Source organism: Fringilla coelebs, assembly GCF_963513975.1.
Source record: "Fringilla coelebs genome assembly, chromosome: 18".
Lineage (NCBI taxonomy): Eukaryota > Metazoa > Chordata > Aves > Passeriformes > Fringillidae > Fringilla > Fringilla coelebs.
This window is the reverse complement of record NC_140044.1, coordinates 4,609,642-4,633,195: the sequence shown is the minus strand read 5'-3', so window position 1 is coordinate 4,633,195 and position 23,554 is coordinate 4,609,642. Positions and strand designations below refer to the sequence as shown.

Sequence of the window (23,554 nt, the reverse complement as noted above, 5' to 3'; positions counted from 1 at the left end):
CCTGGGAACAGAAGTGGCTTTGATTAGAAATGTTTTAGTCCTTCCTAAATCTCTTTTTCTCACTCCTAACCCACACTGCTTGCTGCCATTAAGAGAATTAGAAACAAAGGCCAGCCTTGCCTCTTAAACCACTGCCGGATGAAGTACCAAATTTAATGGATACTTTTTCAACAGAGCTTTAACATTCACTCCTCCATGTGGCAAATGCTTCCAGCATGGTTGGTAGCAGCTGCACACGGATTTCACATCTTCATATTCAGACCCTGCTGTCTCTCTCTGCAAACATCTATCAGTCTGAACAGCAGCTGCCAACTCAGTCCAGGCTGACAGATGTAGGATGACTTCTGGTTCCATTCCCCACTGTGCTCTGAAATTCTCATTTTGAAATACAATACTGAATTGGCCTTGACAAGAGTCAGGTGTTAACTCTGATCAGACAGTTGCTTCATTACTAATGGCATTACTCATCCTGCTTTGTTTTCCTCCCCCAAACTCAGCATTTCCCTGCTGGATTGAACAAGGATAGAAATGTGACTTTTTGTGGTGACAAGGCGATTTGTAATCTTAAGGAGCTCGTTCCCAAGAAGCCAAAAACACTCATGGCAGTTTGAGACAGGTCCAACTATGAAAAGTCTCCCTGTAGTAAAGGATGCATTTTTTAACGCTTTGGAGTTTGGATTTGCAGGTGGCAGCTGGGAATGGAGAGAAAGAACAAAGGAAGGAGAGGAAAGAAGGAAGGAAAAGAAAGAAGTGAAAAGGCACAGGACATGTTTTGAGTGCAGATGAACACACTCTGTGCCCAGATGGGGACAATTCCCCCCCAGAATCTGTGATCATTCTCAGGGACTTGGTGGCTTTGTGCCATTTAGAGCTCTCAGCATGTGTTGCTTTGGGAGTGGAGATGTTAGCTTCTCCCACCTCTCTGAAAGCTGGCTCACAGGTTATTTCTTAGCATTTTCAGTGATTATTCTGGTCATCATTGTCTTTGTTTGACATCAAACTCACTCAATTTTTTCCCCTGCAGTATGATAAGGAAAAGACCTCCTGCCAGCAGCAGAAGCTGTTTTGACACCTTGCTGAGCTGGATGAAGAACATCCAGTGACTGATTTCATTATGTCCCAGCCAGGTTTGGATTGCCATGCTGGTTTTCAGTCCTAATAGCTCCCCAAGTTGACAGAAAAGTTGTTGCTGGGTTTGTTTTTAAGAGAAATATATATCAAAGAGTAGCATTTCACTGCAAAGGCATCTCCAGCATGAGAAATGCTCCCCTGGCATTTTCTGTGTCCTACTCATTGGTGCAACGTGTGAAATATTTATACTGAGGGTTTGTGCTGTGTCTTGGGGGTCTGGCAAAGCAGGGGCTGAAGGGCTCCTTGAAGATTTTGCCCTCAGCCAATTTGGAATCTCTTTTCTCTGCCACACTGCCCTTCTCTTCACCCATGTGTGCTGGTAACTTGTGAGGGGATCTTTAAAAAGGGAATTTTCCAAACAGAATAAACATGTCCCATGATGAAAGGCAGAAGAAAAGGAAATAAAACAAAAGTTTCACAGTCACAGATACTTGTGTGAATGCCAGAGGACTTTCAACACTCATCAGTAAAGACATGAACACAAAGAGATTTTTTAATAATCTCTTCCTTTAAAGTTTGTTTCAGAGACAAACTGGCTCCATGGGACAGAAGTAAGCAATGGAAAAACTACAACTTGTGCAACTTGTGCATATCCTCCTAGTCCTGAGTTTATAGAGAGCTACCTCTGGGCATGATGGTGCAGACAGGAGAAGACCTTTTGAGTCTGAGGGCAGTCTGGAGGGCAGCTGGAACAGGTCATCTGGAGGGGTTATGGAGTGTTCCTTCCCAGAGATATTCAAACCCCAACCAGACAAAGCCCTGGCCAACCTGCTGTACCCGACCCTGCTTCAGCAAAGGAGTTGGCCTGGAAAATCTCAAGAGGTCCCTTCCAGGCTGAACCATCCTGTGATCTGCCACCCCCAGCTCCTGCTGCTCGGGCACAACCTCAGAACAAACAGAAATGAGGCTCAGGAGAGCCTGGGGCTGAGCTACAGCTCAGACCATCCAGAAAGGTTCCACTGTACAGACCCACAGGGACTGAGCAGGGGTCAGGAGCTCTCCCTGCCCATGGCCTGATGCAGGCTGATAGAACACCCCATGTGAACTTACACAAGCACCTGTGAGCACATGGGGTACCTACACATGGCATATGCAGTGTGTAAGGCAGCTCCAAACGTGAGCTGTCAGACCATCTGCCTGCATGTCTGAGTGTGCTCTGCTTTAACTACAGCTTGTGTGATTTTCTTTCCTGAAATGTGTTAGAAATATACTTGGCCTGTCTGCTGAAGCAAGAGAGAAACATCAGGATCAGGAAACCTGTAATCTGAGCTCTATCACCTCTTATTTATCCAACAGTCCCAGAAATCTGGATAAAAAATAACTGTGATTTGTCCACATTGTATTGTATCACTTTATCTTAGGTACGAAGTAGGGGGTTTGCTTTCTGTCCGGGTGGTGAAAATTCTGAATAATGGCTGGCAGCTAACAAACAGCAAACTGCTCCTGGGGACTGGAGCTGCACAGCACACACCCCATCGCTTGGAATTTGTAAACATTTCAATGAACACTAATGCTTGACTGAGTGGCAGGAGATTACAAACAACACCAGATCACAAACAGCCACACAGTGAAAGTGGTTCATAGGTTCATTAAACATCACGGGCGTCAAAAAGATTTTAAAAAAACTCTTTCTCCATCACATCTGCGGTGATCGGCATAAAATTCACGTCCTCTCTGCTGGGCTGTGGTGCAATCCCGGCCCGGGCAGGGTGGTTGGGTGGGTGGTCAGCTCTGACCGCTCTCGGGCAGTGCTGAAGCACCAAGCCCCTCCAGCCGGGCGCTCTGCGCGCCGCATCCTCCGCGCTCCCACCCGCGGCTCCACGAGCGCACAGTGACATCCTCCGTCGGGATGCGGCAGAGCCGAGCCTCAGCCATCCGTGGAGACACCGGCTTGGGGACACTTGTGTCCCCGAGGAGGGGGACACACGTGCCGGGCAGCTGCCGGCTCATTGTGCGCGTAGCTGGGAAATGCGAGCCCGGCTCTGAGCGCGGAGCCAGCGCGTTGTCGCAGGGCTGGGCACGCTAAGGGACAGGGTGATGCTGGCTCCTGCTGAGGCCACCCTTTGGTGGGTGCCACAGCCGCCGCACCCTGCGGGAGGGCTGGGAAGCGCTCGCAGCGCTCGGCTCTGCCGGCTCCAAACGATTTGCAGCGATTGCAGAGCTCTCTCCCAGCAGGATCCGCCGCCAGCGGCTGTGGCTGCGTGCTTGAAGAGGAATTCGGTGAGGCTGTAGTAGCTCCTGAGGTGAAAATAGCTTTTGGAGCAATCAGAAGGTGGCAAACCTCCTGGGCCCTAACGACAGGCTTGTTTCTGGGTTTGCAGAGTTTTCTTGCTTTGCTTATGTTCTCTCTGTTTCTCGAATCCCCCAGACAGAAGGGTGCCTGGTCAGGGTCTCCAGCCCGTACCCCTCTCTGTGTCTGCAGTGCTGCTCTGCACACCCCTGTGCTGTCCTCCAGAAGTGGTGATAGCAGAACTGATCCTGCCCCTGTGACTATACCTGTGAGGACGTTTCCTCTCCTGCCACCTGGAGCAGGCACCGTGCACAGGGATTGCACAGTGGTAGGTAACCTCATCCTGCAGAATCCCCAGCTGAAACAAGTCCTCAGACAGAAGTTATTCTCTTTAGCTGTGAAAGGTGAACAAGTGGTGGAAGAAGGAAGAGTTAATCACTTTCCCGGGGCTGGGGGCCCCAAGGACTCCTTGGTTTGCAGACCAAGAATTATCTGCACCCCAGCAGCTTTCCCTCTTCCTCCTGCTGCCCATGAGGAGCAGAGGCAAGATCATCACCCTCTGTGTTCCACCTGCCCAGGGAGCCCTCCTGGCTGATTAAAAGGCAAATGAAGTTCTGACCTCACTTCTGTTCATTAAGGCACAGACCCCACGGCAGGAGCAACAAACTCACGGTGGAAGCTTTGGAGAGATGCAGGAATGTTGCTGTGCAGCATGCAAGGATGCTCTGGGAGAATACAAGACTGCTTCTGAGTTGAGAGGGGAAAGAGGAATGTAGAGATGTTCTAGGGGGTGGCAAGGATTCTTTGAGGTAATGCAGTGATGCTCCAGGGTTGAGAAGGGAAGGGAAATGGGGGAAGATGCTCTGGGGAGGGATTCAGGGATGCTCCGGGGTAATGCAAGGATGCTACCAGGTTGAGAGGGGAATGTGTGGATTCTCAGGGATGCCCTGGAGGAACGAAGGGATGCTCTGGGTAGTACAAAGATGCTCCCGGGCTGAGAAGGTACGTGGGAACGTGCAGATGCTCAGGGCTACTCTCGTGGGATGCGGAGACGCTTGGGCGGATTTAAGGATGCTCTGGGGGTTCCGGGGCTGCTCGGGGGGTACGCGGGGGTGCTGGGGGCCGGAGCGGGAGGCGGGAGCGGGCGGGGCGGGGAGGGGCAGCAGCCCCGCGGCGGCGGCGCGGCGGGAGCGGTGCGGGCATGGAGAGCGGCGGGGCGCTGAACGGCTCCGCCGCCGCCGGGCGCTTCGCGGCCGCGGGCACGGCAGCGCTGGGCGCGCTGATGGCCCTGCTCATCGCCGTCACCGTGGCGGGCAACGCGCTGGTCATGCTGGCCTTCGTGGCGGACTCCAGCCTGCGCACCCAGAACAACTTCTTCCTCCTCAACCTGGCCATCTCGGATTTCCTCGTAGGTAAAGTGCCGCCCGCGGGGCGCCCGCCGGCACCGGCACCGGCACCGGCAACGGCACGGCGGGGCGGGCAGCGCGCCCGGGGCTCCGCCTGCCCGGCTGCTCCCCGGCTCCGCTCCTGCCCCCGACACCTCCCGCAGTCCCGGTCCCCTCCCGGTCCCCCGGGCGCCCCTCGGCCGGGCGCGCAGAGGGAAGGAGCCCGGCACCCGCGGGTCCCCGGGGCAGAGCCCGGCTCTCACCGGGAACGGACCCCTCCGCTTGCAGGTGCCTTCTGCATCCCCCTCTACGTGCCCTATGTGCTGACGGGGAGATGGATCTTCGGGAGAAGCCTCTGCAAACTCTGGCTGGTGGTTGATTACTTGCTGTGCACCTCTTCGGTCTTCAACATCGTACTAATTAGCTACGACAGATTCCTCTCGGTGACAAGAGCGGTGAGTCCTGTCGTGGCAGCTGAGAGGGACATAACTCTCCTCCTGCTTTATTCTCCAGATTGCCTGCAATACTTAAAAGTTCCTTGAATCCTCCAGAAATTATGAATCTTTCAGCCTGGAAGGCAATAATCATCCACAAATGCATATTTCAGCTCTGGTTTCAGATTAGCATTCCTGGCATAATTAAATCACTTAAGGCTCTGTCCCCTTTGTGCAGGTGTTCCCTTCCCAGGTGACAGGATAGCAGTGTACAAGCAAGCCAGCCAGGTAAGCAGACTTCAAACTAACTTGCAAGAGCTTATTATCCCCAGGACAAACATATGGATTGCAGTCAGACTCACAGCTTCACGGCAGTAGATTGCACTGCCAGCTTTGGCAGGGAATGTGGAGAGGTCTCTGGGAGTGGGGGAGATCAAAATGCTCGGCCTTTTGCAGGAGGTAATGAGCAGTTCCCAGGCAGATCTGACCCACTGCTGTTTGCTCGTTCCCTGACCACAAACACAGCACAGATTTATCCCAGGAGTTGGTCAAGTCCCTCTCCTCGGGACTGACAGGGAGAAGCTGGGGGCAGCTCAGGTAACTGGTGGGCACAGACAGCTGTACATTTCCACTTAGCAGACACCACATTTTGGAGCTGTAAAATGAGTGTTCTAAATCTTCCCTGTAAGAGTGTGATTTATCTAGCAATTGCTCCTGTTGCCTATGGCATATCAATTTGTTGGACTGCTGGGGTATTGCCTAGCAACTTTACCAGGAATGCTAATAGTCCATTTGTGAGGAGCCCCAGCCAGCTGGGGTGTGGGACTGTGTGTAAGAAAAGGCTTTCCTCTTGCAGGTCGCCTACAGAGCCCAGCAAGGCAACACCAGGCAAGCAGTGCTGAAGATGGTGATGGTGTGGGTGTTGGCATTCCTGCTGTACGGACCTGCCATTATCAGCTGGGAGTACATTTCAGGCCAGAGCATCATCCCCACTGGGGAATGCTATGCTGAGTTCTTCTACAACTGGTACTTCCTCATGACAGCCTCCACGCTGGAGTTTTTCACCCCTTTCATCAGCGTGATGTTTTTCAACCTGAGCATTTACCTGAACATCCAGAAGCGCACCAAAATGCGCCTGGATGTTTTCCACGAAGTGCACAACCAGTCCTTCCCTGAAGAGATGGAAAGGAGTCCAGAAGCAAAGCTTTCTTTGAAATGCTGTAAGTGGGAGCAGAAGGAGTCAGCTGAAACCCTCGACCTCTCTAACAGCAAAGCTCAAGCAGCAGCCTCCACTTCCAGCCTGGATGCCAAAGACCTGCTGGAAACGAGCTCGGAGAGCTCCAGGAAACCCAAGAGTTGCAACAAAAAGAGCTGCAGAACTTCAGCCTCCACTCTGTCCTCAGAGAAACGGGGGAAGGTCGTGTCCCAGAGCACAACTCAACACTTCAGGCTCTCCAGAGACAAGAAAGTGGCCAAATCACTGGCAATCATTGTGGGCATTTTTGGGATTTGCTGGGCACCGTACACTCTCCTGATGATCATCCGTGCTGGCTGCCACGGCCGGTGCATCTCTGAGTTCTGGTATGAGACTTCTTTTTGGCTGCTGTGGATCAACTCGGCTGTCAACCCTGTCCTATACCCTCTCTGCCACTCCAGCTTCAGAAGGGCTTTCATGAAACTCCTTTGCCCCAAGAAGCTGAAGATTCAGCCTCACTATGCCCTTCAGAACTACTGAGGGTGAAGCCAGCCCAGTGTGAGGATGAGAAAAGCTTTGGTTGACTTCTGCTGTACTGGAGTGGGGCTGGAGCTTGTTTCCTTGGAAGAACCCAGGAGCAGTGGTGTGGGGCACGTGAGGAAGGCAGAAGAGAGCCCGCTATTAACTTATTTTAGTTCATCAACAACAAATTCCCCCTGCAAAGAAGGATGAAGGGGTTTATTGACATTAACCACGGGTAGTGAAATCTGTGTCCGCCACTCGCAGGTGCCACAAAAGAGCTCTGCTGCCACCTAGTCAGTCTGAGCAGCACCAGCATTTTGCTCCAATAAACTGAAAACTGAAAAGAAAAAGCTAATAAAAACAAATATCTGGCTTAAACTACCGTGTTAAACTACAGCTTAGCTGTTGGCAGACCCGATCTTCCTCATAAATGGGAGAGTTTTTTCCTCACACCTATTACACATAGATGATGATGATACAGAAAGAAAAGAGCAAACCTCAGAAGGAAAACACCTCATTTATCATTTTTGTTACAGCAGCTGCAGCCATAATCTGGATCCCTGTTTCATGGGGTGCAATAGATGTCCCTTCCACACCCCAAGAAGGGTCAGATCTCTGCCCTGAGGAGTTTACAGCCAGGCTCTGAGGCATTGAGCATCGTGCTGTTGGCATTGCTTGATCCCTCCCTGCTTCCAAACTGCTCTGATTTCCTCTGGGTCCTGCCCCACGCTGCCCAGGGCTCCGTGGGAGTGCTTCCCTCCTGGGCAGAGCCATGCAGCAGGAACCAGCCCTGCAGGGGCCTGGAAAAGGTTCTGTGCCCATGTGGAAGTTGCCAGCACAGCACCGGCTTCTCCACAGGTTCCATCCTGTCAACCCAAAGACATCTTCAAATCTCTTCTGCAGGATCTTAAAGATGCTCTTCTAGCACTGTGTTAGGGAATGACAAGATCAGACAGAAGCAAATCTTGTGTTGTTTTTTTAATGTTCCTTTTTAAAATGTTCCTTTCAGACCTCTTAAATTTTTCAAGTTTCAGAACTCTTGCATTCTTTCTTTTAAAATTCTTTCTCTTCATTGGAGACCTGGCTTGAGCGGATTCAGTCAACACAAGCATCAATTCTTTTACTGTTTAATTTAAAAATTTTTTTTAGAGCTGTCAACTAATTACACAGATAGAGCACAAGATTCAAGAGACCGGGGCTCTAGCCTTGGTCTCACCATAAAATCCTGGGCATTTTACTCTGCTCCCCATCTCATGCTTCATCACAGTTGCCCATTTCTCCTGCAACCTCTTTGGGCACGGAAGCAGTATGACCAAAAAGCAGATTAATTCCACTGCTGGCACTGCTCAGAGATGTAGTAACACAAATAAGTAATTAGTTGCCATGGCAAATGCTCATATTTAACAGTGTTGCACAGGGGAGCTCAAGATCCTAAGTCTGAAAACTACATTTACAAATAGAAACCCAAATGTTGTAAAGCAGTACCCAAAAGCTTATGATGTTGTGATTGCCAATTACATTTTGCTGCTGCAAGCAAACTGCTTTTGGCTGCTGCTAAAAGTAAAAAGAAAATGCCATCAGACTGTATCTCAGTGGTATTTGTCAAGTAGATCAGTATTGTCACCTGAAGTCAGGTTTCAAATGATGTCTTGTCTTGTGTATGTGATATTTCAGACTTGTGACATGTTCTGTCAGTCTGTTATATATGGGTTAAAATCCAACCCTCAAAGTATGTGTGCTGTGAATTGACAGGATAAATGTTGAGCCTGCTTGTACCCTTCCCTGTGTCTGCTCCCTTCTGAAAACTTCAATAAAGTATTTTTATAAGAAGCTTGATGCATATTTTATGGTGAAAAAGGCATTGTCAGAAATTATAAAATCCAACTGGAAGCAAAACATCCATGGGTTTACCTGAGGAGGCAGATACACATGTCACAGAAAAGCCAGCTCCTGGAACAGCTGAGTTTCTCTTACCCCTGGTGAGCAGGTTCCTGATAGCCCCCCGAGGGCTGTCACTCAATTCTCTCCAGCTTCTGGCCTCTTCCAGAGCATGCTACATGCAGCTGGGATCTGGAGAGGTTACATCAGCAATAACTCTTCCTATAACTCACAAACCTCCCTGGTTTACTTAAAAATGACAAAGCCACAACATGCCCAAGGCACCAGTTTCCAGCTGTAGTTCTCTTCAGTTCATCAGGAGAGGTGGAACTACTAGATCCTTCACTCTGATTAAAAAAGGTGCCTGGTGTGGCACCTTCCTTTCCCAGAGGGAAGAAAATAATATATTTCCTTGTGAGCTTTTTGCACAGTATTTTCATGGTCTCTGACCTCCATGTGGGCAGAATTATCTACACTTGGCTGAAAGTAATTTTATTCATTGTTGGATTTTGCAGGGAAGATACTTACATTCCTTCCTGAAATAAGAGCTCTTGCTTTGCCAGATAAAAAGGAAAAATAACTATTTATGCTTGGACATGAGGTCACACCTGAGCCTGGTTTTCATGCTGAAAAATGTTGGGAGATGCTCTAAAGTTTCAGAGTAGCTGATGACTAATTCAAATATGTTTAAAAGAGTATTTGAATTCTGCTGATTGTCAGTGTTCAGAATATAAATGCCTATATGCATTTGGAAGAGGCAGCGACTGGGAAGCTTCTAGGCATAATCCAATATGAATTATGAAAATGCAGAACCACTGGATAAGGCAGGGGTGCTTGTCATCCAGCCCAGCAAAACACCTGTGTATCATTTCTTTTTACAGGCTAAAGAATTGCCTCTTTCCTATTGTCTTGGCAGGACCTGTTTACAACAGCCATGAAGGAAGAGTTGCTGCAATTATGAATATGATTAAAATATTTGGGGAAGCACATAGGCTTCGTTTCCACAGCACATCTCCACAGAGAAAAGAAACCTGGCTAATTCCAGAGAGAAGCATCCAATTTATGCAGGGAGTGTTGGTAAACAGCATTCAGGCAGCTGCAAGTCGTGCCAGGGAGCTTTTTGGATAAGAGACTTCCCACAGGAGCAGAGTGGAGGTGATGCCAGTTCCTCTCTCTTGATCCAAATCTCCACTCCATTAACTCAAGGACATAAAGGCTGCCCTAACGAGGTCTGTGGTCTTTTCCTACAGCAGCAGCTGCATATCAATAAACTATCAAAAAACATTTTTTATTTTAGTACAGCTACTTTTCTTTCTGTCTCTCTAAATGCTTCCTCCCTAATCACCAGTAATGAGAGATCTCTTTACACAGCAGAGGAACTTTGCTCCACAGCCTCTCCTCCAGCCCCTCCTCAATTACCATCCCTTATTTTTTCTCTCCAACCTGCAGTTACAGAAATTGCTCCATTGTTCCACAGACATCACTGAAGCCTCATTAGCTCAAGTAGGAGGCTGGAGAAGAAGAGAGAATGCAAGGAGCTTTTGTTGAAAAACACCTGTCTGTGATAATTAATGATATTTGCTGTGAGGGAAGGGCTTTGAAAGTAGCAAGACGTGATTATATTTTGATTTGAAAGAATGCTAATGGTTTGTAAATGACCATTCATTTTCACAGAAGAACTAGGATGGAAAGACCAGGGGTTAATATCCTTGCCAGAAAGAACTTCACCAACGTGATTTCTGTGAGGGAGGATTGATTTTTCACAACCCCATCTGTGGAGCAGCGACACCAGCACAACTTTGCAGTACAGACCAGGTCCTAAAAGAGACCTCCTGCACTCTAAAGAGCTTGTTCTGCAAATAGATGAGGCACAGTAAGGAGTGTTATCTTTCCTTCTGAAGTGAGAATTGCAGACAAGAATAAAAACTCTGCGAGCTGCCCTGGCTGAGTGCCACAAAAGAGAAAAGCTCTCAATTTCTGACACCACAAAGCCAGGCTTTCATGCAAGATTGCACAGATGTTCCTGTGGACAGTAGGGAACTCACAGCACTTCTCTGTTCCCTTAACCTTTAAGTCTCCTCCTTTCCTCCTTAAAACAATTTTCTGTCAATATAGTTGCATCTGCAGGATTAAGGAATTATGGGGGTTTGGAAAAGCACTTAGGAATTCTGCAGGGTGAAAGGTCTTACCTCTAATCCAGCACCACCATTTATTGAGATTTAAAACTATCGTTGGTATTTACTTCAACAAACCCACCCCCACCTGGGGAGGAACATTGTGAGCTCCTCAAAGGCAACAAAACCCAGCTCTGTCCCTGCACCTCCAGTTGCAAGCTCAGAAATGTCAATGACTCATTCAATCAGCACCATTTTTACTAAGGATGCACAAGCATTACTTATTTACAAGCCTCACATTTTTACTCCATCATTTGCAAAGTCGGGGTGCAAAAGGAAGCTAATACTTAATCCAAGTGTCAAACATCATAGGTAGAGCTATGTGTGCACTTCTGTGGGGGAAGAACAAGACTATTTTTCAATTTTTAAAATGCTATTACCATTTTTTGGGGGTTTTTTGAGGTTTTTTTTTTTTTTGTTTGGTTTTTGTTTTTTGGGGTTTTTTTTATGATTTAGGGTCACTAAGCAAGACCTTTGGTTGGGTTGTAAAGGCTTCATGGCAAAACTCGAGTTTTCTCTATGCAGACTGGGCCCACAGCTTAAACATCTGCTCTTTTAAACACAAAAATGTGCCTGTGGTGTGGCACTGACTTTGGAATTATTTTTAACACAATATCCTGGGATTTAGCAGCACAATTAACACTGAAGGAAAACTGATTGCAAAGTAGTTAATAATCTCATTCAAGATCTCTCTGAGCATTCACAAACAACAGCCTCTCTACTAGGAGGGCAGCAAGAGTTCTGGCAAAATTTTTAGCTGTTAACTCACAGCTCACACCCAACTTTAGCCTTTAGAAGCTGTTTATTGAAGAACAAACAATAATGGGGGTTGCACATAAACCCTTGAACACAAGGCTGCAAGTACACCCTGCAGGGTCCATGAATTGAAAACAGTTTGACAAAGCAATCACCCTCCATTATGAAAATAATTTATACTTTATATTCTAAGAAGCACAAATTTAATAGACCACTGTGGTTAAAACACCATTTAATGTCTCTGATACAGCTTGTATTCAAAATATATAGGGATAAAATAATATGTGTAATACTTTTATGAAGCCTATGGTCAGTGCTCTGGGAATTAAGCTGTTATCCAAGAGCTTCCATGAAAGGAACAAGGTCTTTTGTTGCTGTCATTAAAATTTTTAACGAAAATGAAGGTTGCAAAAACTTTATGGAACTGTATAGGCAGAGGAATGCTGACACACAGCTAATTCAAGAGCAAGGAAAAGACTGAAGTCAAATACAACTGTCATTGAAAGAATACAGCACCAGGGCAATATGAAACCAAAACACCCAACACCTCCTTCCTGAGGCTCTCACTGGGAAGAGCTCGTGCAGACAGAAGCCTGAAGAACAGTTCATCTCTATTTCAGAGAGATAAGAGCTGAAATTCCTTAGAAATTCCCCCTCCCAAGTCCCACATGCTCCTGTCCTCTACTACGAAGTAACAATCTCAAAAATGAGATCCCTGAGAACACAGGGATTATACAGATTTCCCTTGAAAAAACCCCAGAAATTCAACTTTCCTTCACTCACCTCTTGAGAGATGTTCCAGCAGTACTGAACAAATGACTAAAAGCTGGGGAAATCAGGAATTTAAGGTCATTACAATTGACTCATCTTAATAACCATGCTTTCACCTCAACAATTACTTCACTGAGAACCAGCACTATGCACCACTTCAGAAAAGTGCTTTCCAGTCACCATTTGTAAATAGGAAATATTTGTAATCAATATTAATCACTCCCAACTGCGGCATAACGAGTTATCAAATCAGAATTGCCTCCTTCACAATAAAAGAACACAGAACATAAATTTTAGTCAGCCTAAATGCCACTTTTACAATAGACTCTGAAGAGGTATCTGTGTGCTGACAGAATCTGCCAAATTCCCTTTGAAAAAGCAGGTCTATTAACTGAAAGACCAGAATGGGCATAGCATTTTCTGAGAAAATATGAACAAGTTCTTTCTTTATTCAAGCACATTTGTGGCCTTCTGCAATTATTTTCTCGATTAATGTACGAGCACTTAGGCTTTCCTGGCATGAAAGAGGGAATATAGCTATTTTTCAGCTTGAGTATTAACTAAAAGCAAATCTTCTACTGTGCACCCATTCATCAAGTGCCCTGGGTAGCTAAATGTGATATCAGTTTTATTTCAGGCTAAATACATTAGGAAAATAACTTCTGTAGCACTAATTTAATTTAGTCTTAACATACAATTCTAGAACTGTTCTGTTGATCAGCTTCAGAAGCCACTTCAAGCCATTGAATAACAATTACAAAAATCACTATCTTTAGAACATTTAATTAGTGATAATTATATCAATTAGTAGCACCAGTTAGTAAATTGTACATGTTTCACATGGCAATTGTTGTTATCCATCTACAGATTAAGTTTTATCTACTGAGAAAGAATTCCTGAATGCTTTAAAAAATAAACAGGAGTTGTGTGAGTGAGCTCTCCTAAAGCTCCTAAACACTGCCAAGGACTGCAGTTCCATGACAAGGGTAAAGTGGATACTGGAGGATTATTTCCCAAATTCCAGGTCATCTGTTTTGCCACAGAATTTCTGTGTGACTCTGCAAGTTGCTAGGGTCCAAATCCAGACAGATATTTTAATTCAAAATGCTTAAAATTCAGTGGGATATAGGCTTTTCCAAGGCTGGCTAAGATTGGACCTCAGCCTTCCGTGATTCAGTTTCTACCACTGAAATCACATTAAAAAATCACTCAGAAACATAAGGTACAGTAATTGAAAAAAAAAAAAAATTCAAACCCATGAAATTTTCATCCATCAAAACCATTTTCCTAATGGCCATAAATTAGTTAATGAAGCTGGAAAATTTTGGTTGATTTAGAAACAGAGATGTGTTAGCTTGCCAAAATAAAATCCATTTTTTCGGCCTATAGATACAAGGGGCACAAGCACAGCCAATGTGGCACCCAACCCATAGCATAGTGGGGCAAGCTTCAAACCCCCAACCCCTGGCTCTGGAGTTATTTAATGTTATCAGATTTGGGGTTTTTTAGCTAGACCTCAGCATCCCAGTTTGCACCACTGCTTTGAACTTCCATTGCATGTCTGCTGTGGGGGTGGGTAAGTAAAGAGAAGAAACATTTTGTAAAGCCATGCAATAAGAAAATATCGATTTGTAAGGAAAATTAATCTACAAACACCAGAGGTTTATGTCCAAAAAGGAGACAGAGGAGTCCTTTTCCTTTATTCGAATAAAGGGAGTGGCCATGGGGCATTCCCCTGGGATTCAAATGTGACCACTGATGGTTTGACTGCAAGTTCCCGAAAAACTCACTTCCTTGTCAAACCAGGACTTTGTGATAAATATGAGTCCTACCTGGCTGCCCAAACTCATCTTCCTGATTTATATGAGAGGAAAACAACAAGAAATGAAGAGCCACAAACCAGTATGATTTCATGAACAAGATAATCAAAATAGTTCATCTGTAATATCACAGATGTCTTCTTGACAACCAGTGTTTTAGCAATTACATTGCCTCATGCAAATATTTTTTGTCATAAGCATCTTCCACTTTTAGGGGAAGATTAATTTATCTGGATTTAGAGAGGGAATAGTAACTTCTGTCAGTGGCTGATTAGTGTGTGTACAAAGGAAGCCCTGGGTGGGGATTCACAAGTCTTTGGGAAATAATGATGTTCCAGTCTCAAAGGTAATTAAGCACCAAGAACCCAAATGCCAAGATTCAAATGAGAAATCTTTGAACCATGACAAAGCTTTTCCATATGCAAAAATTGATCCCAAACCATCAGATGCTTTCTAAAATATTGACTGTTACCAGCACGTTAATTGCCTATCGATTTCTTCAGTTACAAAGACAAAAAGGCTCCACGTAGGATTTGAATAACAAAAGATAATTTGTTCAGCAGTTCATTTTCAGCTTCTCAATCTGTCTTAATAAGTCTGGATCTAAAGTGTATTTCTAAACCTGCACTTTAAAAGGTGGTTGTGTCTGTATAAAACATTTTCAGCATGTGTGGATAACGCAAGGATGTTTTGTGTCTTGTACTCACTCATCATGACATAAAATAACAGCATCTGAGTTTGCTGCAGTGCTACAGTCAGGTTAAAACCCACCAAACTGGGCCCAGGTCACCACTGCTTCATGCCACTCCCTCCAATTGCATGAATTGAATGTTACCAGAATAAATTGGATTGTAACAAAGCAACCAACCACAGCCTTCCTGAAATGGAACATGCAGACATGGGTGAGTTATTACACCACAATCATATGTATCTGTAGTATGGTTGGTCTTCTGTTCTCACTCATCAGTCAGGAAATGTCTATAGAATACACAAATACATGTCCTCACCTTGATGGCAGAGCAATATAGCAACATGCAAAGAAGAGAGCTGAGTAAGGAATGCACAGTTGAAGGAGTCAAGGCTATATTTTATATATACAAGGGCAGAGAAAAAAACCCCAAACCCTATGGATGACAAATCAGATGCTGTTAAAGCCTCCTTGGACAATTCTATTTCAATCAGAAAAGAGGAGATGAAAAATTACTCTCAGTGGGGAAACGAAGGACAAACATAATCTCAACATTAAAACAAGGTTGATGAAAATCTCCCTGCCTTTGTCCTTCTACCAGCTAGATTTTATGAGTCAGAAAAATGGGCACACACCACATGATTAATTTCAGAACTGCTTTGAGAAAAATCAAGAGCGCAGCCTGACGGGAGCTTTGTTCCGTTATCAAGAGTTGCAAAATCATCTTTTATCATTATTGGCATACAAATGTAACCTCCCCTCCAAATAATAATACTTCCCTCCAAGCAATAACTGCAGTCTTTCCAGACTTCTATGGTGCAGGCACATTTAATCCCTATTTAAAAGGCAAAAATTTGTTGCTGGGGAATGGCACTAGGACCTGCAGCATGGAAGACTAGCAGAAAACAGAATTGTTCTTCAGAGGCCAGGCACACATTGACCTTGGGATGGAGTTTAGCAGTGTCAGGGGGGAGTTTTAATTCACAGCAAAGCCCTTTCCACAACAGTGCACTGCCAGTGCAGGTGTTGGACAGTGAGCCCCATTAACAGGATCCCATGGAAGACAGGAAAGAAAAGCAGTTGGATGGTGGATCCGTGTCCAGCAGCTTGTACAAACCATGACCAGATCCCACTCCGTGTGCACAACCATCTCTGGTTCACAGCCACTCCTGTCACTCTTTAATTGGAATTAATGAACAGGTAACAAGTTGTTCAGCATGTTCAAGTCAAAGAGTACTTATTCACTTACCACAAATGTACTATGAAGACACTTGATAAAGACACAGACAATAATGGAAGATCTTTCTCTAATGCGAAAAAAAAAAATTAGGCAATATAAAAAAGTGCTTTAGGAAACAGTAAATAAAGTAGATTGCAAAACATCTCATGCTTAAACACACAGATGCAATGCTTTAGTTAATGTACTAAAATAAGTCCTCAGTATCCACATGTTTAAAAGTGCAGTCCTTTCTACTGCTTGCTTTTACATTAGCATTTCATTTTCTTTTTCCAGGCAATTGATACCACTTACATTTTCCAAGGACTTACAAAGGGAAAAATAAATAAAATAAACATAAACCCCCTACAATTAGCACTGAAATAATGCTGTAATTGTGTACTGAAAAAATGCAAAAGAGTACTGGAATTGTAAAGTGCTAAACAAAATTATGGCTCAGGATTCTCCAGGAAATAGAATTGACTGCACTTCAATTCACACTGAATTCCCATTGCTTATCGTCAGAATGAGAAATAAAATCTACCATATCTCTCTCTTCTTGCCAACTTAAGGAGCAAAGTCACCATCATAGGGTTCAGCTGAGGAAAGCAAAAGGGAATCATATAGAAGAAATCCACCAAAACTTAAATCAAAACAAGCCCACCTGCCCCAGCCCCTGCCAAAAAACAAGGTGGAAAGACATCCTATAGCACACAACAGGTCTCTGAAACAATTCACCGTTAAACTAATGTTTTTTTCCCTCTCTGTTTTTAGAGGCAAAATGCATTTCCTTTGCAAATACTTTATTTTCAGCAGAACCAGAAGTTCCTCCTCAGTCCTGTGCTCCACTGGAATGGGATCCAAGAGATCTTTGTGCTAACTGTGAAGGAGCACCCTGGAGAAACGTGACCCAAGCGGTAAAAGACTACGGGAAGGCCAAGCTTCTCCAAAGAGCTGTTCCAGCAACAAAGCTGGAGGATTTGGCACTTCTCACTGCCGGAGGAGGGAGCATCTGAGGCTGCAAAGCCTCTTTGAAGCCTGTTAGGAACACGGCGTTAGGAGCTTGGTGCTGTCACCTCCGAGCAGGTGGCTGAAACGCTAAGAACAAAGAGCCCCAGTGCAGGATCAATGGCACACCGCCGGGAGGTGTCAGGAAACCTGCAGTGCTTTCACACAGCAGTAAACAACACTGCTCTCCCTGCAGGAACTGGGACACCTGAGCACTGAAGGAGGGCTGGGAGCTCCTCAGAGGACTGAGGCTTTTGGAACGGCCTCTGGCATTCTCAAACACAGCCAGAGAGAGTGAAAAGCTTCTGTGGGTATTAAACAATCTGCTAAGAAGCTGCACCAGCTTTGATGTTCAGGCAACCTTCCCCTGGTTTTATTAAAAGTGGTTGAAAAGCATGTAGCAATAGCAGGAAGAACATCAGTGAAGCCTAAAAATGCTGCACAAATCCAAACAGAAGAACAGAACTGAATATTAACTTCTATTTAATTCAAGTCAGTAAATCCCAGGGATGAAGCAAAACACAGGAGAGACTTTAGGATTTAATATTAGTTTTGATTTTTTCCTGATCCTATTTATACCAACATCACTGCTTATAATGCAGAGATTACTCCCCACACCTGACCACAACTAAAAATACTCAGAATGTGAATTTAGGAGAGGTAACTACTTGGTTGGCCATAATTTATTAATCAGTTCAGGCTTTCAAGTTGATCTGTGCTTTTTCAGAATTAAAACCCTGCTTTTAAGGATGTTCCATGCAGAAGCATCAGACTACCAGGGATGAAATCAAAAATGTGCAGAGAAATAAGCAGAGAGAATTATCACCTTCACTGTGGTGTATTACAAAAAGTGGTTAGAGGCTACAGCTTAGTGTTTTTCATAGTCACTCAGTAATTTCCTCTGTTTCTGACAGTGTTGTGTCTCAGCACCCCACAAGCCTGTTCAGGTCTCTTATGAAAAAGTTTAATTATATGTTTTGATGAATTTTGACTTTCCATTATTAAGATAATAATCTTTTACAGAAAATATGACCAGAGTATACAGAAGCAGCTCTTCTTTCAGTATGAGGAGAGGGCAAAGATCACTGTTCTAAATTAAGATTCCTGAATTCCTAAAGTTTAAGAACACAGTCCATAAAATTATATAGTTGAAAAAAAAAGGGACACACACAAAGGACTGAATGTTTATTTTATTTGATGTATCTAAGCCTAGGATTTCTCAGAACACTGCCTGAGATTCCTAAATGGGAGAACTCAGATGAGTCTCAAATGGCTGGTTCCTGGCCAGTTTATTCAGCTACTTAGCTGCTGCCAGCATTTAAATACAGTAAATTATTTATATTAATGGGAAAATAATTTCAGTCATTAATTGCAGTTCTTTCATGCTCTTCCTCCCTAAAATTACTGAGCTGTGCCTTCCTCTGAGGAGAAAAATCCACACCAAACAACAACAGGAGAAAAGTTTTAAGACACGACTGAAATTGGCCATCATATAAAAATACAAAAACATGGATCCACCTGATTTTTAGAACTTTTGATTAGTGAAAATTGAGAAAGTGACTTAAGTACACTTCATAAAATAAGCCAACATCTCCTGCAGATCCTGAATTTCAGTCATTTCTACTAGACAGCATTCTCTTCATTCCATGGTATGCCAAACAAGAGCCAGGCTTCCAGTTCAACACCCACCACAATTACAATTTTCAAGCTGCTTTGTAAAACTTCAGATACACCTCAAAGGTGAACAAACAAACAAAACAATCTTTCCAAAGCAGCAGTCCAGAACAAATCTCCATGCTGTGCCCTTCCATATTAACACAAAAACAACCCACAGGAAGCCCCAGTCACAGAGATGCACTCAAATCAAACTGCTATTTTAACTTTGTTCTCCTTCCAGCACAGTTCACAGCAGCTGTGGCTCCTACCACTTGACTGGGCTTTGTCCTTGTGACTGTTCTGTCTTCACATAAGTGTCATAGAGTTCTCTCAGATGCAACAGCAGCTCCTCCAAGTTGTCTCCTGTCAGCGCAGACAACGCGATGACCCTCTCAGCTACCTGCTCCCTAAGGAGTGGCAGATTGATCCTGGACTGAGCAAGGTCAACCTTATTCCCAATCACAACACAAGGCCTCTCAGACAAGCCTTTTTCATATGCTTCCAGTTCATATTTCAAGTCTTGCAGCTGGCTCCAGGGCTGAGGCACAGAGAGATCCAGCACGTACAAGAAGAAGCGGCAGCGCTCGATGTGCTTCAGGAAGGCCATCCCCAGCCCACGGTTCTGGTGAGCACCTTTGATTAGGCCAGGAATGTCAGCAACTGCAGAGAAATTTCACAGTGAATCCAGCAGATCCAATAAAACCTCCCCAAAAATACCCCCAGTCTTTTACTGGCCAGCGTTAGTACTTTTAGAATTATGTCTCAGTGCCTCAATATTAAAGCACAAGTCACGCTAAGTTTGCTGCTGTTATCTTTTAAACCACCTAAATGTAGATTACTCCAGTGCACACAGAATACAGACTGACAGTTTGGCACTAAGGGTACCTACAAGTGAAGGTGAAATGGGCTTTCAGTAGAGTTTTCTTTGAAGTTCTTTAGAACTAGCAAGAACTAGAGAACTCCCGAATCTTTCTGCAGCATTTTAAACCATTTACAAAAGTGACACAAATTGCTATCAAGGTACACACAACAAACTTCAAATTCTTACCTGCCACTTGTTCATAGTCTTGATAGTGGACAATGCCAACATGGGGGTTTAGGGTTGTGAATGGGTAGGCAGCCACAGCTGGCTTTGCCCGGGAGATGGCTCTCAAAAGTGAGGATTTGCCAGCATTGGGAAAGCCCACCTGGAATACAAATAGACAAATTTCTCAATCTTTAACAAGTCTGCAAAATTCTGCTAGACCAGACATTTATTCTGCAGTTATTGGACTACATCAAGAACACTTTGCAGCAAAGCATAACTTTCAAAGGTTTGCCAGCTGGTGTTAGACTATTTCCATACTCAAATACAAAAATAGCTTAAGCTCAAAGTTGAGCATTTTTCATTTCAGAGGATGATAAACCTGTCACTAACAAAGTCAAATGTTTAAGATCTGTAAAAAGAGAAATACAGGGATGAAACAGATGATTTGAACTTTAGAGAAAACCCCCCAAAACCAAGAAAACAAACCAATTTAAAAGAATTCTCTCTACTGTAGTGTTCATCTGCAGAACCAGCAGACAAAGCTGCTGTACATCATCAGCAACCACTGATGAATCTTGTTTCTCTATGTATGGTATGGATTTCAGCAGAAGTAGGACAACACCAAGTAGCATGAGAGTGACAGCTCTGTGAATCACTTTGGACACCCTCCTACCCAGTAACAGCAAGAAAGCATCGAGCTGTGTCTCCACACAAGCAAGCCAGGGGCTAAGAAAATGTTATCTCACATTATTTCTTCAGTCAGTCAACAGAACCAACAGAAACTCACCAATCCTGCATGAGCTGTTGTCTTGAGCTCCAGATGAAGGACCCTCTCCTGACCTGGCTCTCCTGGAGTGAATAATTTCGGAGCACGGTTTTCGTTGGAGAGAAAGAAGCGATTCCCTCTCCCTCCAGCTCCTCCATAAGCTGCAATATACTCTTCTCCATGCTGGGTGAGGTCAGCCACAACTTCACCATCCTCCTTCACCAAAGTACCCACAGGGACCTCAAAGGGAAGAGGTGCAAGCATTACACTGAAGCTCAAAGCCTGCAGCTGATCCTCCAGCAGCTGACTTCAGATTTACTGAAAATCACTCCTGCATATTCTCAAGGTGAGAAGCCCAAAAAGAGAATTGTCTTTCATGAAACTCACTTTCTGAACTCAAACAGCACCATCAGACATTTACCCTCCATTACACATGAGATGTGCACACAATAAGGTTCTCCAGCTGGTAAATCAGCCATGTACCAAGGTACCACCCAGCAGGCAACACCCACTGACTTACTTTAACATACATGTGTGCACCGTTAGCTCCATAACAGTTTTTGCTTCCTCCTCTCTCTCCGTGAAAACCCTGATAGAAGCGGAACACTGAAGAAAGTGATTTCATTTGCTGGTCAGCTGAAAAGCAAAAGACACACATTTTGAACACATTGCTTTAGTAAAACAGGCACAGAAAAGCCAACTCATGACTGTTCTTCCCCTTTTTGAATATTGCATGAGTGCAGATCCTATTTACTATTTATTGTTCCTATTTTTAATTTACTGTCTCAACAATAACATATCAGGGAAGACTAACATCGAAGTTGTGATGAAGTTTAACTGTCTGTACTTAGCTGCTTAGGTTTATTAATGTGGTCATTCCAAATCAAAATTAATTTGCTAGATTAGATTTTACAGCAGAGTGGTGGAAGAAGCAGCTTCATTCATCTTAAGAGGAAAATTTAATCAAATCTTAACATAACACAGTCAGGCACCACTCACTAAAGTATCTGCAAAATATCTAGATTTTTAAAATTCTTTCCAAGGCTGTCAGTGTCATTTATGTCCTCCTTACCACAACTCAGGATAAAACTTCAAAAGTGAAGACATCTCATACAGAAATAACCATTTTAACCTTTTTGCCATTTACCATTTCTTACCATCCCTGCAACGCTGTTCCTGCTGGGGTGGGGCGTTAAGCAAGAAGACAACAACACAAAACTGAACAGATTCAGTGAGGTTTACCTTTAAAAATGACATGACCCCCATCACCTCCATTCCCACCATCAGGACCTCCAAACACTTTTCTGGGCTCACTGTGGAAGGAATGGCCCCCGTCTCCTCCTTGTCCTCCAACCACACGCACTTTCCGCTGATCCACGAAATAACGTGTCTGCAACAAGGGTAGGGGTTGCTACCTTTAAGTACAATTTAGCAGACTCATCTTCCAAGAAGTTTTAATTATTAGCCAGACCTGCTATTTTTAGCCATGATGAATTTCACTCGACAGTAAAAAAAATCAGAACTCTGAATGAGAACTCTGCTGGCATTCAAAGAGCAACTAAATGCAGTGTACTGAGTGTAATAATAAAGAAAATCAGATCTCATCTTTTAAGTGTTTTTAAGAACTTTTTAAAAAGCAAATGCCTAGGACTATTCTATGTTGATATAACTTTATCTGTCTCCAGAAAAGGGGCTGAAATTCTGAAGGGAAAATATTAGGGAAGCACATTCATTGACAGGTGGAATTGTTTACACAGGGGGATGAAAAGAGAAAGCATGACTGTGATCACAGTAGGTTTCTAATTCTATCAGTTACTAAGGGACTCCATAATGAGAATGGGCTTTAAGGGTCACTTTAAATAAATGGCACAAATAGTACGTGAGGGAAAGTCTTATTAATGTTATGATACCAAAGATAAGCAACTGAATAAACCCTCCTCTCACGTGAACTTTTGATAAGCAAATTTATACTACTAATAAAAAGCCTCTTTTAGAAAGTATTTGGCACCACCACACGGCGAAAGAGTAAACTATGGCTTTTAATAGGGAGTGATTTATGGATCATTAGAAAATAAGATTTTTCAGAGACATGTAAATGTAAAAATAGGATGACAAATAAATTCTAGGACCCTGAAGTTTTTCTGACATAAAGTGATGCTTATTTGGCAGGTGACTACACCGCAAGACTAAAAAAACAGTAAGAAACAAACCAATATTTTAGATTTAAAGCTAAAACACCATTTTAGAGCTTTAGCTTTAAAAACCTTTTTACTTTCTAGACTTATGGATGCTTCCCGCCCAAAGAGGCCAAAGGGGAAGGGGACTACTACGATCAATGTGAGCTCCGAGAATATCGCGGGGCAGGCTCATTTCCTCACTCTTCTAGAAGTCAATTATATTTTAGCCAGTATTTCCTCACTCCAGAGGCGCCAGCGGCAGGAGGCACCCCGAACTCGCAGAGAGCCCAGCACTCACCAGCTGCCGCTCGGAAATGGCTCTCTTCCGCCTCAGCCGCCTGTCCTTGGCGCACCGGGCGCAGCTCGTGGAGAAAGCCGGCGGGCTGAGCAGGAGCAGCACCGTCTTCCAGGGGCTGCGGCCGCTCCCCCCGGCCCCGCAGCGCCTCAGGGAAGCGCCCAGCCCGGCCCCACACAGCACCGCCATGGAGGGACGGGCACAGGCACGGCCACGGCCCCGCCTCGGCCTCCCGGCGCAGCCGCTGCGGCGCAGCCGCGCCCCCGGCAGCCCCGGCCCGCCTCAGCCCGGCCCCCGCCCGCCTCAGCCCGGCCCCGGCCCCGGCCCCGGCCCCGGCCCGCCTCAGCCCGGCCCCGGCCCGTGTGTCCCCAGAACAGGGCTGAGGTGGCCCGCAGGGCGCAGAATCCAGAATGGCTTGGGTTGGG

The 23,554-nt window shown here is 44.8% G+C and overlaps 2 protein-coding genes across 2 annotated transcripts; one reads left to right on the top strand and one right to left on the bottom strand.

The window, feature by feature from the left end:
- Positions 1–4,562: 4,562 nt before the first annotated feature.
- HRH3 (histamine receptor H3) lies at positions 4,563–6,915 on the top strand (the record flags this gene model as incomplete). The annotated part of the gene is made up of 3 exons (XM_084217817.1): positions 4,563–4,773; positions 5,035–5,201; positions 6,037–6,915. 3 exons carry the CDS (start codon positions 4,563–4,565, stop codon positions 6,913–6,915), a joined length of 1,257 nt encoding a protein of 418 aa, XP_084073943.1.
- Positions 6,916–18,666: 11,751 nt separating this feature from the next.
- Positions 18,667–23,356, bottom strand: MTG2 (mitochondrial ribosome associated GTPase 2). Its single transcript, XM_084218162.1, has 6 exons — positions 23,133–23,356; positions 21,900–22,047; positions 21,178–21,293; positions 20,679–20,897; positions 19,913–20,051; positions 18,667–19,524 (listed from the first exon to the last, which is right to left on the bottom strand). Exons 1-6 carry the CDS (start codon positions 23,316–23,318, stop codon positions 19,130–19,132), a joined length of 1,203 nt encoding a protein of 400 aa, XP_084074288.1. The 5' UTR covers positions 23,319–23,356; the 3' UTR covers positions 18,667–19,129.
- Positions 23,357–23,554: the final 198 nt, after the last annotated feature.